General features: G+C 41.9%; 1 protein-coding gene across 1 annotated transcript in view; it reads left to right on the plus strand.

Moving 5' to 3' along the window:
- Positions 1-10,250: 10,250 nt before the first annotated feature.
- Positions 10,251-13,851, plus strand: part of esamb (endothelial cell adhesion molecule b) — a 48,483-nt gene continuing 44,882 nt past the window's right edge. The window contains exon 1 of the mRNA XM_069148347.1: positions 10,251-10,334. Within this exon, the coding sequence (XP_069004448.1) occupies positions 10,280-10,334 (55 nt within the window). The 5' untranslated portion in view covers positions 10,251-10,279. The remainder of the gene's footprint in view (positions 10,335-13,851) is intronic.

Below are 13,851 nucleotides of genomic sequence, written 5' to 3' on the forward strand. Positions count from 1 at the left end.
TATTGAAACTGGTATCAGTGTCGAGCTGCAACAATTCAGTTTAAGATCAAGCCAGGCTTCATTGTCCGTTTGGTAAATGTGAGTGATCACCACACATCTGCATGTCACCGTCAGGTCGAGAGAGCACCCAAATGCACGACGAAGCTGCAAGCTCAACTCACGTCTCCACGGTTTTATGGCAAACAATAAGTGTCAGGAAAAAATAGGTCAAACTCCGGGACCGGCAAAAATCACACTAGAGGAGATTAACCAATGAATTCCCACTGGAGAGCAAAGACGTGACAATCGGACTGCTGCAAAGGACGAGAGGCAGACCTACAAACACGGAGCGCTGATGGGCAAACAGCATGGCAGAGGTGAGCACAAAAAGTGGAAAAACCTGAAACTCAACAAACTAAAAGGCAGAACTGGTGACGCCACATACAGCATCACTGCAACAATCAAATGATCGATCATTTATTCGTATTCATGCCTCCAACTAGTTTATTAAAATATGAGTGTTTACTTCAGATAACTAAACAGTAGTAACACTAATGGCTGATAAATAGTAGCTTTGAGTCACTTTTTAGGTAAAAATTTTGAAAATTCTTTGATTAGAGCTTCTAAAATGTGAACATTTGTTGCTTTCCAACAGTAAGCTGAACATATTTGGGTTTTGGTCGGACAAAACAAGAGATTTAAACATGTCAAGTTGGATTCGGGGAAACTAGGACGCACATATTTCACCATTCAGTGTAATTTTATCGACAAAATTAGGCTTAATTGTAAAAATAATGACACATAATGGCAACAGTTGGATGGGCACAACAAGCAGTTCATGTTCCTCTCCTCCATCAGTGAAGAAAAACATCATCATTTGGACTCTCATCTGTCTTGCTTTTGGAGCACATCAACATATACAGCAGATATCTTTTGGTACATGCACCTTTTTTTTTCATTATCTCTCTCAGCATGTTGCCACCTTCTTTCCAATGAAACACATCATGAGGCAGCGAGTCAGAGTGTCCAGGCTGCTTTTATTCAAAAAGTAACATCTTGTTTGAGATGTACCGAGATCAGTGTCGAGACTCAGCTGCAATTTCTCATATTCTGAAAATCTGTTCATGCTCCTTTTTGTTCCTGATCCAAACGCATTTTTCTCCGACACAGACTTGGGTTCAGTTTAAATGTTTAATCTAGAAGATGTTTAGTTAAAAAAAAAAATAATAATAAATAAATTGACAAAACCTTCCCACAGTACATGTAGAAATATTGGTGTTGATGTTTTGTCAGATGTGTTTAAGTATTGTGTTGCAGAGATATCTACTGAAGTTAGCACGCTAACCAGCTAGCCCCAGCCTGGCCTGTCTTGTAATACCATTTTGCACCACAACTATAACTTAAACACAACGATGGCTGAAACTTTTGGCTGTTAGTTAACATCCACCACTGGAGAAACAGCTCACAGAGGCTAACAATTTATGTATTGACCTTGTTTGGACAAATTCAAAACTGATCTCGAGTGCAGCAGCTGATGACAACGGACATCATACTGAAAAAACACTCTAAACGCAGTTGATATATTGTTTTGTCTTTTTTCTTCTATGATCTTCCTACATAGAGAAAACTGCAGAAACCCTGAGAGCCGGTGTTACACTGAAATCTGTCCCCCATCAGATTTTGTGAGCTGCCTGATATTCTTACCCTCACTCCTCATGTCTAAACCTAACCAACACTGTCAGTCAGAATCTGATAGGTCATCGTGAGACACAGAGATCAGAGGACAGAAACACATCAGAGACTCTCGCATTGAGCTGGAAACAAACAGCTGCTCATAAATTAGCTAAATAACATAAATACAATACTTTCAGGTGGACTGCAACAGAGGGGGCGAAGCTATAAAGAGTGCCTGTCACTGAGTGAGTGAGATAAAGTTACACCGCATTTTTTTACAGGAGGTGCCGGGGGTCCCAGTTGAAGGGGGAACACTGGATTTGCCTGACAAATCTGATATTAGAACGCTTTATTTGAAACTTTTCAAACCAGTTTGGCCACACAAGAGTTGTGTTCACTGCGGTATGCATTTAGGGAACATAATTGATACAGAAAATATCCCCCTGTCAATTGAAAACGTAAAGTTAAATTCAGCTGGTTTGGGTGGAGTTCAGCTATGTGAATAAATGTTACATAACATGAGTAGCTCTGGGACACTTTCATTTTGTCAAAGTAGCTCTCAGAGGAGAAAAGGTTGGAGACTCCTGGCCTGAACCCTACAGTGACTCACTACCTAAAATACTGAAGAAATGTGATTTTTTTTTTCTTACAAATGACACATTTAAGGAAGGTGATTCTCAGACAGCTACTTTTTTTAATTTCAGGCTCTGTGTCACGCTGAAACTGTCGTCATGTACAACACCACGGAGAGAACATAAAACAGATGCAGCGCTAGCATGAAGCAAATTGGTAATTAGGATTAAATCTGAATGTTTTGGGGGTTTGGAGAGAAACAGAAGGAGGATGGTGCACATGAACAGCATGATCCTGCTGATTCACTACAAGGGCCGACGCTTCGTGACTAAAATCAGCGTAAATATGCAGATTCAGACTCATACAGACACGTTGGAGATGCATGCAAGCAAAAAAAAACGACAACAAACGAAAACAAACTTTGATGCATGTCTGCGGCTCAGGCCAAGTCATTTTCATATTCTTTATGCTCGTCCAAATCTAATCTCCTCTGTAGTGACAGCAAAGAGCGATAAATGACAGGAAGCCCATTATAGAGGGCTCATATCACCAAACGTGTGGCAGATATCCAGCCTCACACACACACACACACACACACACACACACACACACACACACACACACACACACACACACAGCCTCTGAGATTATTCACCGGCCGACTGTCCGTGCTGCACAATATGAGCGTGACGGCTACATTTTTAATGGAAATGCAGGAATGGAAGCAGACAGCGTCCAGAGCAAACTAATAGCTCCGATTTTACAGTGAGGATTCACCGAACTGCCGCCACTGATGTTTTCCTGCACGTTATGTGTGAGAAAAGAAGGCGCCTGCATCAGAGGGACAAATTCAATTAACAGAATTCAAGATATGCAGGTTACATTTTTTGATTTAATTCCAGTTCGCTTCATAATCAAGGACAGTCTCTCTTTTATTTGTTTGGCATTTATGCAAATGCACATTTCTAATTTAAGTCTCAGATAAGTTCACCAATACTTCCTGTGTGTGTTACTTTCATGCTGCTGACGGTTTCCTGTGAGGAGGTGTCAAAAATTAAGTTTTATCATGCAGCGTGAATTTCCACTTTGGGAAGGAGACATGATTTACTGAAGAGGTCAGTGAAGCAACTGTGGGTGTATTTTAATGTCATTCATCCAAATGTCACATCCCTCACAAAGCTGTTATCAGTATCTTTATTTATGCTTTTTTAATTGAAATGGAAGCGCGGCCAGGGCATTTTTGGTCAGAAAAGCCAAATGACGAGCAGCTTCTCTGTTTGTAACGCAGGTCAAAGCTGCATTACTAAAAAAAATGCTCGTAAGAGCAATATGACAAAGCATAAAAAAAAATAAAAAAAATCATTATCGTTTATCAGTAGTGCTAAACTGTAAATGTGATTATGTGTGAATTAAGTAAACATTTCAGTTTGTGATATTTTCTGTGATTGTGTCTGTTTTGAGGTTAATATGAAACATGAAATGTTCCAGAAACATTAAACTCACAGTATTTTTGAATTATTTCAGATTCAATTCAAGTAAAAACACACACTTCCTGTCTTATATGCTTGTTCCACCACTTAAAATGTAATGTTCGAAGCCAAAACAACATGTTATTTACAGTATATCTGCACTGTTGTGTAAAGAAAACCATAATTCAGCCTGATAAACAGTATGTGTATATATTTGTTGGTTAAACAAACTATCTGGGATGATTGTTGTGAAAGTTTGTGATCCCTGAGGTGTGATATTTTAATTTATAATTTGGCAATCTAAGAGGCCATGGCTGTGAAAGGGCTCCATCTCCCGTATTATAACAGATCAATAGTAGTTTTACAAACTTTACTTCTGGCTTTTCTGTCGCCTACTCTTAACACAGTCTTTAACAGTCTTTGAGTCTTTGAAGTCATAGTTTTGTTGCTAAAATTTGTGAAATGTTTATTTTTCCTGCATCTTTGCCTTTGTCAGCAGTTTCAGCAAAAAGCACATGTTGACTGAAGTAATTGCTGGCGAGCGGGGGGGGGGGGGGTTTGAAACCATTCAAAAAAACAAGTTAATACGAAATGGAAAATAGTCAATCTTGAGAGATGGAAACTGAAATCTGTATTAAACTAAGATATCCCATAATTTGCATCAAAAAAATTATCAAATGTCCACATCTGGAATAGACTTTTTCTAATTCCATGATATTGCAGGAATTCCAGGACCAGTTGAAACCCTGAGTTCAGGACTCGTGAGCAACAAACATGTAAGGAAGCTGAAAAAAAGAATGGATTTCTGATAACACTTATTAAAAAAAAAGTCTATCCAATTTCACATGAAGGTTCAGGCTGTTAAAAATGTGTTCAGACCTGATTTCTCAGCCTCAACGGTCAAAAACTAACAGCAAAGTCACAGGTTTGATTCCCTGCTGTGGCCTTTTCTAAGAGGACATTGCATGTTTTCACAGTGGATCTCACGTGGATCTCCTCTGGCTATTTCATCCCTCCGAAGACACGCAGGTCAGGGAGCTGAGACAGAAATCTGCCAACAGGTACAAGCATGAGTGTGAATGATTGTCTGTCAATCTGCACGAGCCCCGTGAGCGACTGCTGACCTGTCAATGGTGTTTTCCTCCTGCAGCCAAACAACCACTACACCCCCACTAAAACTAAACCAAAAAAAACAAAAAACAGGTGATGCACTCGCTGAAGAGTCTGCTCTGGTGCTGCAGGCTCCCACCACTAGGTGGCACAAAAGATCAAAAATAAATCTGAACACTTTGCACTTTTGCAGGCAAACCAGTGATCCATCATTTTGTTCTCTTCAGACACCGTAAAATACAAAGTGCAGAGGAGGAAAGTCCGGTCATGCTATCTAGGAGCGGACTGTCAAGGCTACGCTCTTCCTGCACCACCTGCCAGCCAGATAAAGGCATCTCTGCCGGCGTCAACAATGGACACATTCAGGAAAACTGCGGGGAGTGTGTTTCCTCGTATAGATAGCCATGAAAGTGACACAAATCACAGAGATACTGGAGAAATCTGCCACAGACACATTAGTCGGACTAAATGCCAGAATCTAAAGATTAAATTCTGTCTTGTCAGTGTGTTTTGTGCAGCGGTTCATCGTGTGTGCGCTCTGTATTAATTCACAGGTGAGCTGGTGGTGGAGGAGTCTTTAACATTTCTGTTAGATGGCTCATCGAAGGGGAACTGTGTTGGAGAGCCCTGAACATGCATGCTGTGCAGTTTCATATCAGCGGCTCCTTCACACTTAATCAATTATTCACACGTCTGTGATTTACTCAGTTTTCACACACTCACACTCACACAGAAATATGAACACAAAAGTCATATTTTTTATCTGAAAAATACAGGCAACACGTTAGATCAGACACATTGGCATTAACTGAGGACCTAGATATGAATTATAGCGTTGAGTACACACACAGAGGGGGGTGCACTTTATGGCCTGAGATGAACTCAGGTGGTAATTAACGTTGGCGATGTCTCCACACATTCACTAAACACCATGCGTACTCTGGCAGTTTCTTTACAAACATACAGAATAGATACAAACCACCAAATGTCGTCAGTTTCAACAGTGAGTCAGTTGCACTTCCATATTTAACGCTACAGGAATAAATATTTATGTTGTTTCTGTTCACTTTTGGAGCATTTATTTCACACCTGGCATTTCCTCAGAGCTCTGACTTCCTCTTCTAACACATCTTCAACCCGACAGTACTGGAGATCTTTACAATCTGCACAGGTTCAAGGTGAACACCCAACATTAGTGTCACCAATTCGGTATCTGACCAAATGTGAAATATCGTCAGAGCTCTCCTCCTGTTATGGGATGAGGTCACAGTGACGTTTGACCTAATCAGGTCATCCATGAGTCCAAGTGAACATTTCTGCCAGGAATTCCCTCCTTGTGTTCTTCAGATATCGCATTCATGAACATGGGTCAATCTGAGATGACAGTGACCTTGACCTTTGACCTCTGACCACCAAAATCTTTTCAGTTCATCTTTCTTACCAAGTGAGTCTATTTGCCAAGTTCAATACGTTATTCAGATATTGCATTCACTAGAATGGGACAGACAAATGAGAGGGTCGTGTGGTCACAGTGACCTTGACCTTTGACCACCAAAATGTTATCAGGTCATCGCTGAGGCCACGTTAACAATTGTGTGCATTTCATGCAGGTGTTTCTTTAGATATCGCGTTCCTGTCACAAATACGTTCATCGTTGGTACCAAGTGAATATATTTGTCAAGTTTAAAGAAATTCCATCCAGGCATTCCTTATATTTCATGTGAATGTGAATGTGTCAAATTGGCATTATAGTGACCTTTATTTTTGACCTATGACCCCGAAAATCAAATATGTTCACCGTTGGTACCAAGTGAATGTTTTTGCCAAGTTTGAAGAAATTCCATCGTGGTGTTCACAAGAACCGTATGGTCAACATAATGAATATATTGTATTATGTTGCTCTCCTTAAGAACAAGTTTCATATTGTCTCCTCTCATTTTTCACAGTATTACAACCAGGTGTACGCTGTAAGTTTGAAATAATCAAACTCTAATTTGTGGTTTAAATTGTTTCGCAGGTATTTTAGCACATTTTACCTGCAGTATAATTCACTCAATCGGACTGAAGCATAGTTGACTTTGTTTAAACGGTGTAAAACCATCTAAAACAAAGAAGAGGCTAAAGGTACAGCAGGCCCCTCAAAACCAGCGTAAGATGAATGAATCAAGGCCATAACTTCCTGTCTGACTGTAAATCTACTGAAAAGATTAAAGATTAAAACAACACAGCCTCACGTATCCGTCGTCATGTGACTGAATGAGGCTCGGTGGCGTGTTGAATTGGGAACCGTGGCACACGCTAAGGTGCTCTCAGAAAACATGTGAAGCTTAATATCTTGTAATAAATTCCATTATATTCCATTAAAAATACAACACATCGACCCACATCCATTAATATTTCACCCGACAATGTCTTTGTTGCGAGCTGAGCCGGGACCTCAGACTCACATCACAGTACAATGGCAGCTCTTGTTCCATAAGTGGCTGCACTGCGAAACTCTTGATTAGACTTTATAGTGCAGGATAATTGAGTTGGCTTTACATTTATGTGGACAATAAATGATGAGTGACTTTGAGGGTTATGACGGCATTATCATTTATTATTCTAGGTAGCATATAATGTCATGTTGTCCTGTTATAACTCAGAATTTATTTAAAGTTGCTTTTATATTTTCAATGGATCAAGTGACGATGTCACAGGTTGCTTGTAGTGAGCCTTTGTAGCTTTACAGAGCATTTTAGATGATTGTTTTCTTTTTCTAATCCGCAGCTTTACTGTTTCAGTGTTTTCAGTGAAAAAGCTCAAAGAACGCACCACACACCACCGGCTCAGCTCCACAGACACGATCAGCCACACTCTCTTCCACCAAAAACCGACCCCACGGGTCTTTTTATTACGACCCACAGCTACGATTTAAAGTTAGGCGACCTCTAGTGGTCGTATCCATAACAACACTCAAGGATCTCAGATGTCTCATCATCAAATGACCTTTACCTTTATGTGGAATGACTACAACCCAGAGACTTTATATGAAAGAAAGAATGAAAGAATGAGGCCGATGCTCAAGTGCCATAGAGTGCAATACCACCGAGTGCCACTAGAGGTCGGCTCCGGCTCCATAGACTCATAGATTCAACTTCTGTCATGAAATATAAAGTCAATACATTTTTTTTCCACCAGTCGTTATGCTGTTGTTAGCACAAACCCAAACCATTATCTCTCTTTAAACTAGTGCTTTTTTTGTGCCTAAACCGAACCAGGAGGCGCTAACTTCTGACCATCGGTTGATTTTGGGGGTCGGAAACAAACGATTTATGTGGTCGCAGTCATCGACCAGCTGGTGGAGCATTTAGCAGCTGAAGTGACAAACTCCTCCCTCTCTCCGAATGAATGTTTCCTAATATGTGCCGGATGTCTAAATAGGCGAAGTGAAGGTTAATGAGCAACTAAACGGCAGCTGAAATTTTATTTGTCATTTAAGGTGGTCATGTTCAGAAAACAGCAGCTTTAAGTGCCTCTAAATAAATAAATGATATACTGTACAACGATGAGGTGATCGTATTTATACATTCTAAGTTATTAGATTATACGCACGTGTGACCTCCAGTGTTTGACCTCTGCCCTTGCTGCAGTGATGTAGAACGCACAGCAAACTTCTGACTGTCAAATGTGCTGCGACTTTTACTCAGACGGGCGGTGACACAACACAAGAGCCTCTCCGCCTCGTGTTAAAATATGTTTCTCAAATCATTTGTTTCTTTGTGTCACCTGCACAGACGGAGATAAAGTCTTTCAGGAGGAAGCCGCAGTAAACCCGTGCAGACATGCAGAAATCATTACAATGTAGCGCATGCTGGTTTGTTTATGTAACATAAACCGTAAATGCCGTTGTGGCTTCTTTCAGTGATGTCAAGGAACAATGTATAGTTCATAAAACATGACCGGAGACAGGTGGTGGATTTCAGCTGTACCTCAGATAAGATCCCTCCAATGAGGACGATCATAATAACTATATTTATACAGTACGTTGCAACAAGGAAACATAAAGGAGAGCTTGAAAACCATTAAGTCGACTCGCAAGTGATGACCAGATTAAAACGAACCAAATGTGGGGCAAAGAGTTTGTTTGTGTGGGACACGTTAGCAATGCTCTAACAACATATCATGCAGATTACAGGTAAGGACTGAACAAATCTATTTAGTTTTAAAGCAACTCTTTGAACTCTCATGTAAAGTAAATACAGCAAGTAAATGGTCTTAAGTGGTGCCAGTTTACTACCATTGTCTGATGACCTCTATGATGAAGAGAGCTGCAGCTACAGTTTGGTAAACCTGAGTAATTTCTGCTGCTGTTTCCTTATTGGTGTGTCAATTATCCGTGGGTTTCAGTGGGAATAATAAGAATAAGCAAAATAATTACAAATAAAAATGCATTCGATAAAATGAAGCACAAGAGAAAACATTTTTTCAATGAAGTTAGGGTTAGAGTTCAAATACAGAATGAAGCAAAATGCATTTTCAAGATAGCTCATATGAAGGCTGAAGTAAAGAGATGTTTGACGTTTTCTTTGTTGCAGCCGCATGTCCAGGTTTGTGGCCGACGTTCAGAACTACACCCAGTCAAAATTAAAGACATGTGGGAAAAGGTGTTCAGAAGTGCTGTGCAGTGTTTCATAAAGTGAGTCACCTGGTTCAAAGACTGCTCCGAGTTTCAGTCACACAGAAACTTTGGAGGAATTAATTTAGTCCAATTTGATGTGATAAGTGGGGTCCCTGCTGTCATTGAGTGGACGTTTTATACACGTAAATGCGAGTTAATCAAGGTTACAACAATGCAAAGAAAGAAAATGACACCTTATTTCGTCCTTATACTTGGCTTTTTTTTTTTTTTTTTTCCTTTGCTGTACAGCACAAACCTCACTTATCATTACGCATGAATACAATCGTGCTGGTAATGTCGAGAAAAGTCAAGCACTGAAGAGAGCGACTTGCCTGTAAATGCCTGGTGTTAGTTCTCCGCCATCGTTGCCAGGGGGCGTCGCCGAGCAGCTCAACCAGGTGAATAAACTCCTGCTGCGCGGAGGACAGGAGGAGAGGCAGCGACGCGCGCTCCGGCGAGGACCGGCAGGAGAAGTAAAAGCCTTCACAAACTGGATTCGGAAGCAGAGAGAAAGAACGGAGAAGTTCAAACCGGAAGAAGTTGAATGCGTCGCAGCCTCCTGAGGTTTGTGGAGAGAAGGAGCGGAGCGGAGCCGGCCGGTGCGCGGTGCGCTCCGCCGTGTCAGCCGCGGTCTGTTGGCGGGATGGGAAGACGAGAGGGAGCTTTATTTGCACACGTCGCCTCGCAGGTTTTTTGCGGCGGACAGTTAATTGCTGCCTGAAGACAATTAAAGCAGCAGTTCGGCAGGAGTGCCGCGGAGTGTGTTGGGTTTGTCCAAGCTGCCGCGGCCGGAGCAGCCGGTGAATGTTGCGCCATGGCGATAAACAACAGACTTCGAGCAATGCTGATGCTCATCGGGATATTTCAAGGTAGGCTAATGAATGAATTAACTCGGGAGCCGCGTGGCAGTCTGTTAGCATCACGAAAAGTGACAAATTCATATTTATCTTTGAAGGGAGACGATCTGTACCCAAAGTCAGGGACACGACTTTCCTATTAAGAGCTCTTCCTGTCACTAAACTCCACTTTTTAAACCTCATACAGTCCAAAAAAAAACAAAACACAGTTTGGCTTTTAACTAACTCCCTCCCCACAGAACAGCGATATTTAATGGTTAGTTGTGATGAATAAAGTAGAACTCCATTCAGAGAAAGGACCTTTGTGACCTTTTCACACTTGCTGCTTTCTAAACCTGATTTTAATCCACGCCTCTTTTAATCCCTGATGGACTGAAAATGCATTGAGATGCATCGTGGGATTAATACTCAAGAGGATTTATTGGCAGTTATAAACACCTAATTAGCCCGCTCACATTCCAGACATGCGTCTTGGAGAGCCTAATTTCTTCTTCTTTTTCCATCCCTCGGGGGAAAGTTTGAATTGAAATGCAGCAAGAGGCAGACAATTCCTGAAATATGTTCTTTTTATTGCTGTGAATTCCTCTGAGGCTGCAGCAGCTTGTGTTTGTACCAGAGGTCCCCTTTTAAGCACACAGCAGAGTACTCTTCATCTTAAGAGGGCATAATGTCGTTACATGGTTGAATGCTTTGAAATGAATTTAAAAGAAGTCAAACGTTGTTGCAATTTTTTTCTTTTCTTTTCTTTTTACTTCTTTTCATGGTTATTGTCCCCTGTGAAGTTAAAAATAACATAAAAGCAGGAGTGTACCTGAAGGAGCCGGATGTCCTGTAAAAAAAAGAAGTCTGGACAAGAAATCCCAGCTGTCAAATTAAGAGGGGCTTACTTAAAAATACTGCTCATACAAAGTCCTGCAGCCAGCATGGGCTTTTTTTTTTTTTACTGCTGTGGCTTTCAGCAGTTAATGTAAAAAAATTCAAATAAGTTGAGAGGATAACTCATAAATAATGTTTGACAAATGGAAGCTTCATAATTTAAAATGTTTTGCACCGCTTCAAGTTGATTTGGTATAAGGAGATTTTTTTTTTCTCATATTTGGAGCCAAACATTACAGCGTAAAGGTTGTTCATTTGTCCACGTGGCGTAAAAATTCGTCATGTGCCCAAATCTCCGTGAACGTGTACCTTGGTGCGAACATGCCCAAGTTTCACTGCATGAATCTGGGTCTGGTCACGCTCCATAGGGAAGTGTTTGCCATCGCTCAGGTTAATTTGAACCTGCAGCACTCTGCCACTGCTGCAATACCCACGGCCCTTGTCCACCCAAGCGTTTTTTTTTTTTAAGAGTACAGCATTATATTTTGTATTGTTTCAATGAACACCACCAACGTGTCGAGGTGCTGAACTTTTATTCTGTGCTAAAAACGTTGAACGTTCTGCGATTTTTTTTTTTCTGGTTACAGACAGTTAAATTTTTTTTAACAGCGCTCATCACTGTCACCCAGCCGTCCAATCACAGTGAAGGAGGGGCGGGACAAACGCAGTTAATCACAGGCACCGGTCGCTGATTGGTCCGCCCCTTCAGAGTGGCTGCGCAAACGCTAATACGAGCCGAGTTCGCAGACTGTATTCACAGAGAAGAAAAACTAAAGCTGCGAGCGACAGTCGGCGCAGAGAGGCTAATGGACGTCCAGATGGAGCTCAATATTTGTGAACAGTGTATTTTTTTTAAATTGTTTTTAACGGGAGCACCAGCAACGTGATGAAGCGCTGAGCTGTGGGTTTTCTTTCTGGTCAACAAGAGTTAGAAAATGTTTAACTTTGGGTAAAACGCTGCGCTCGTCACTTCTTTCTACCCAGCCATCCAATCACAGTGGACACCTCAGATAAACGGGTAGACTTTCCTCCGAGCTGACGGGCTCCCGCCAATTTGAATCTTTCCTTGAGATGAAAAGTCCAATTTTCAATTGTCCTGCTCACGAAACTATTCCTTGAACCGGGCTCCGTCCAACTTCAGCTCCTGAACCAAACGATGGTCCTCGACAAGATGTTTCCTCGCAGAAAAAAATCCTCCGTCCTCCCTCCCTACGAGCTTCGGTATTTGTTCATAACACAAACTATCTGTGAAATGACGTACTTTAAACACATAAATTAACCGTTGCTTCCGCATATATTTGGTATCATAGCAACCAAAGCACTCACAAGCGCCCCGAGCTGGCAAAAAAACTCTTTGTTGGTCCAAAAACAGTAAAGGACACACATGGTGTTTAAGTCCTTTCGAGATCGTTCTGATTGAATATTCCACCATCACTTTCGCAGCTGGAGATCCCCACGTCCACCTCCGTGAGGCAAAAATGTGAATCACATGCAGCCACGACAACGATGGAGTCGGTCCGTTTGTAACTGAAATAAGGGTTTCAGGCTGATGGACTTCGCTTTCCGTCGATGGAGCCCAAACATAGTTGGAAAAATCAGATTCTCCAGAAATCCTCTTCTATCTCCACCCACTCCACGTAGCAAACCCTAAAATGCTGGTATGAATGGACAGATGCGTTAAATACTATTAGTTTCCCCCTCTATTGAGCGCACTCACTCTGCATCATTCAGGCTCTGCTCCGAAAAGCCCTTCAGGCTCTTCTTACTCAGCCGATCTTGTTCCCGTCAGCTGTGCTGCTGCATCGTTTCTTACCAGCTGCCGGCTTCCTCCCAGTGTGGAAATCAGAGACTGTCACAGCTTGTTGTTTAATGACTGAAGAGCAGCGTTAGAAAAAAGACGAACAGGAACGTTATGTCCATCTGCAACTCACTTCTGAGTGATTCAAAAACGTCTGCGTTGTCTTTTAGGAGGACACCTGACTTTAAATCCGTGTCTTTTTTAAGGGGCTTTTGAATTGAAGGCGCTGTGGCATGACTACATCTGCCGTGCTTTGATTTGTGTAACTGCTAAATGGAATGAAAACGAATGGGTTCAGTTCGCGGCTCACCGACGCGCGACCTCAGCTGCCTCCTTTCTCTTTTAAATTTCGGACTGGCCGCTAAGCAGCCTGTCATGAGCCCGTCCGGCCCGTCGCACACCCGTCTGTCCGATATGACTTGAAATGAGCTCGTTGGCTTTACGCGAGAAGACCCGTAGCTAATTGGCCGCTTAAATAAATCTGTTCATACTTCGCTGCCTTCAGGATGCTTTCAATTTTGACGAATACCGATGCTGAATATTTTGAAGAATGTTTTGTGCCCACAACAGAGAAATAAATCACATTCCAGTTGGACCACTCGGGGTGTTCATACTGAAACACATTGCTGCTGCCCATCAGATTGCCTCGAGGACAGTGACAAGGTGACTCGGCGTGCCAGACTCACCCCCCTCTTGTGAAAAAGGCTCCCTCTGTGGCCCGGCTATTAAAATGTTGTCATGTCATCGGCTGATTGTGTTCACTGACGGCTGGTTCATAATGAGACGGGAGCCACTTGGCTCGGGTGTAAGATGATGTTTGCGCGCCAGCTATATCCCTTTTCAGAGAATAACTCG

The sequence above is a fragment of the Embiotoca jacksoni genome, unplaced genomic scaffold (assembly GCF_022577435.1).
Source record: "Embiotoca jacksoni isolate LCO1_2020_lvr unplaced genomic scaffold, fEmbJac1.0.p SCAF_14, whole genome shotgun sequence".
Taxonomy (NCBI): Eukaryota; Metazoa; Chordata; class Actinopteri; family Embiotocidae; genus Embiotoca; species Embiotoca jacksoni.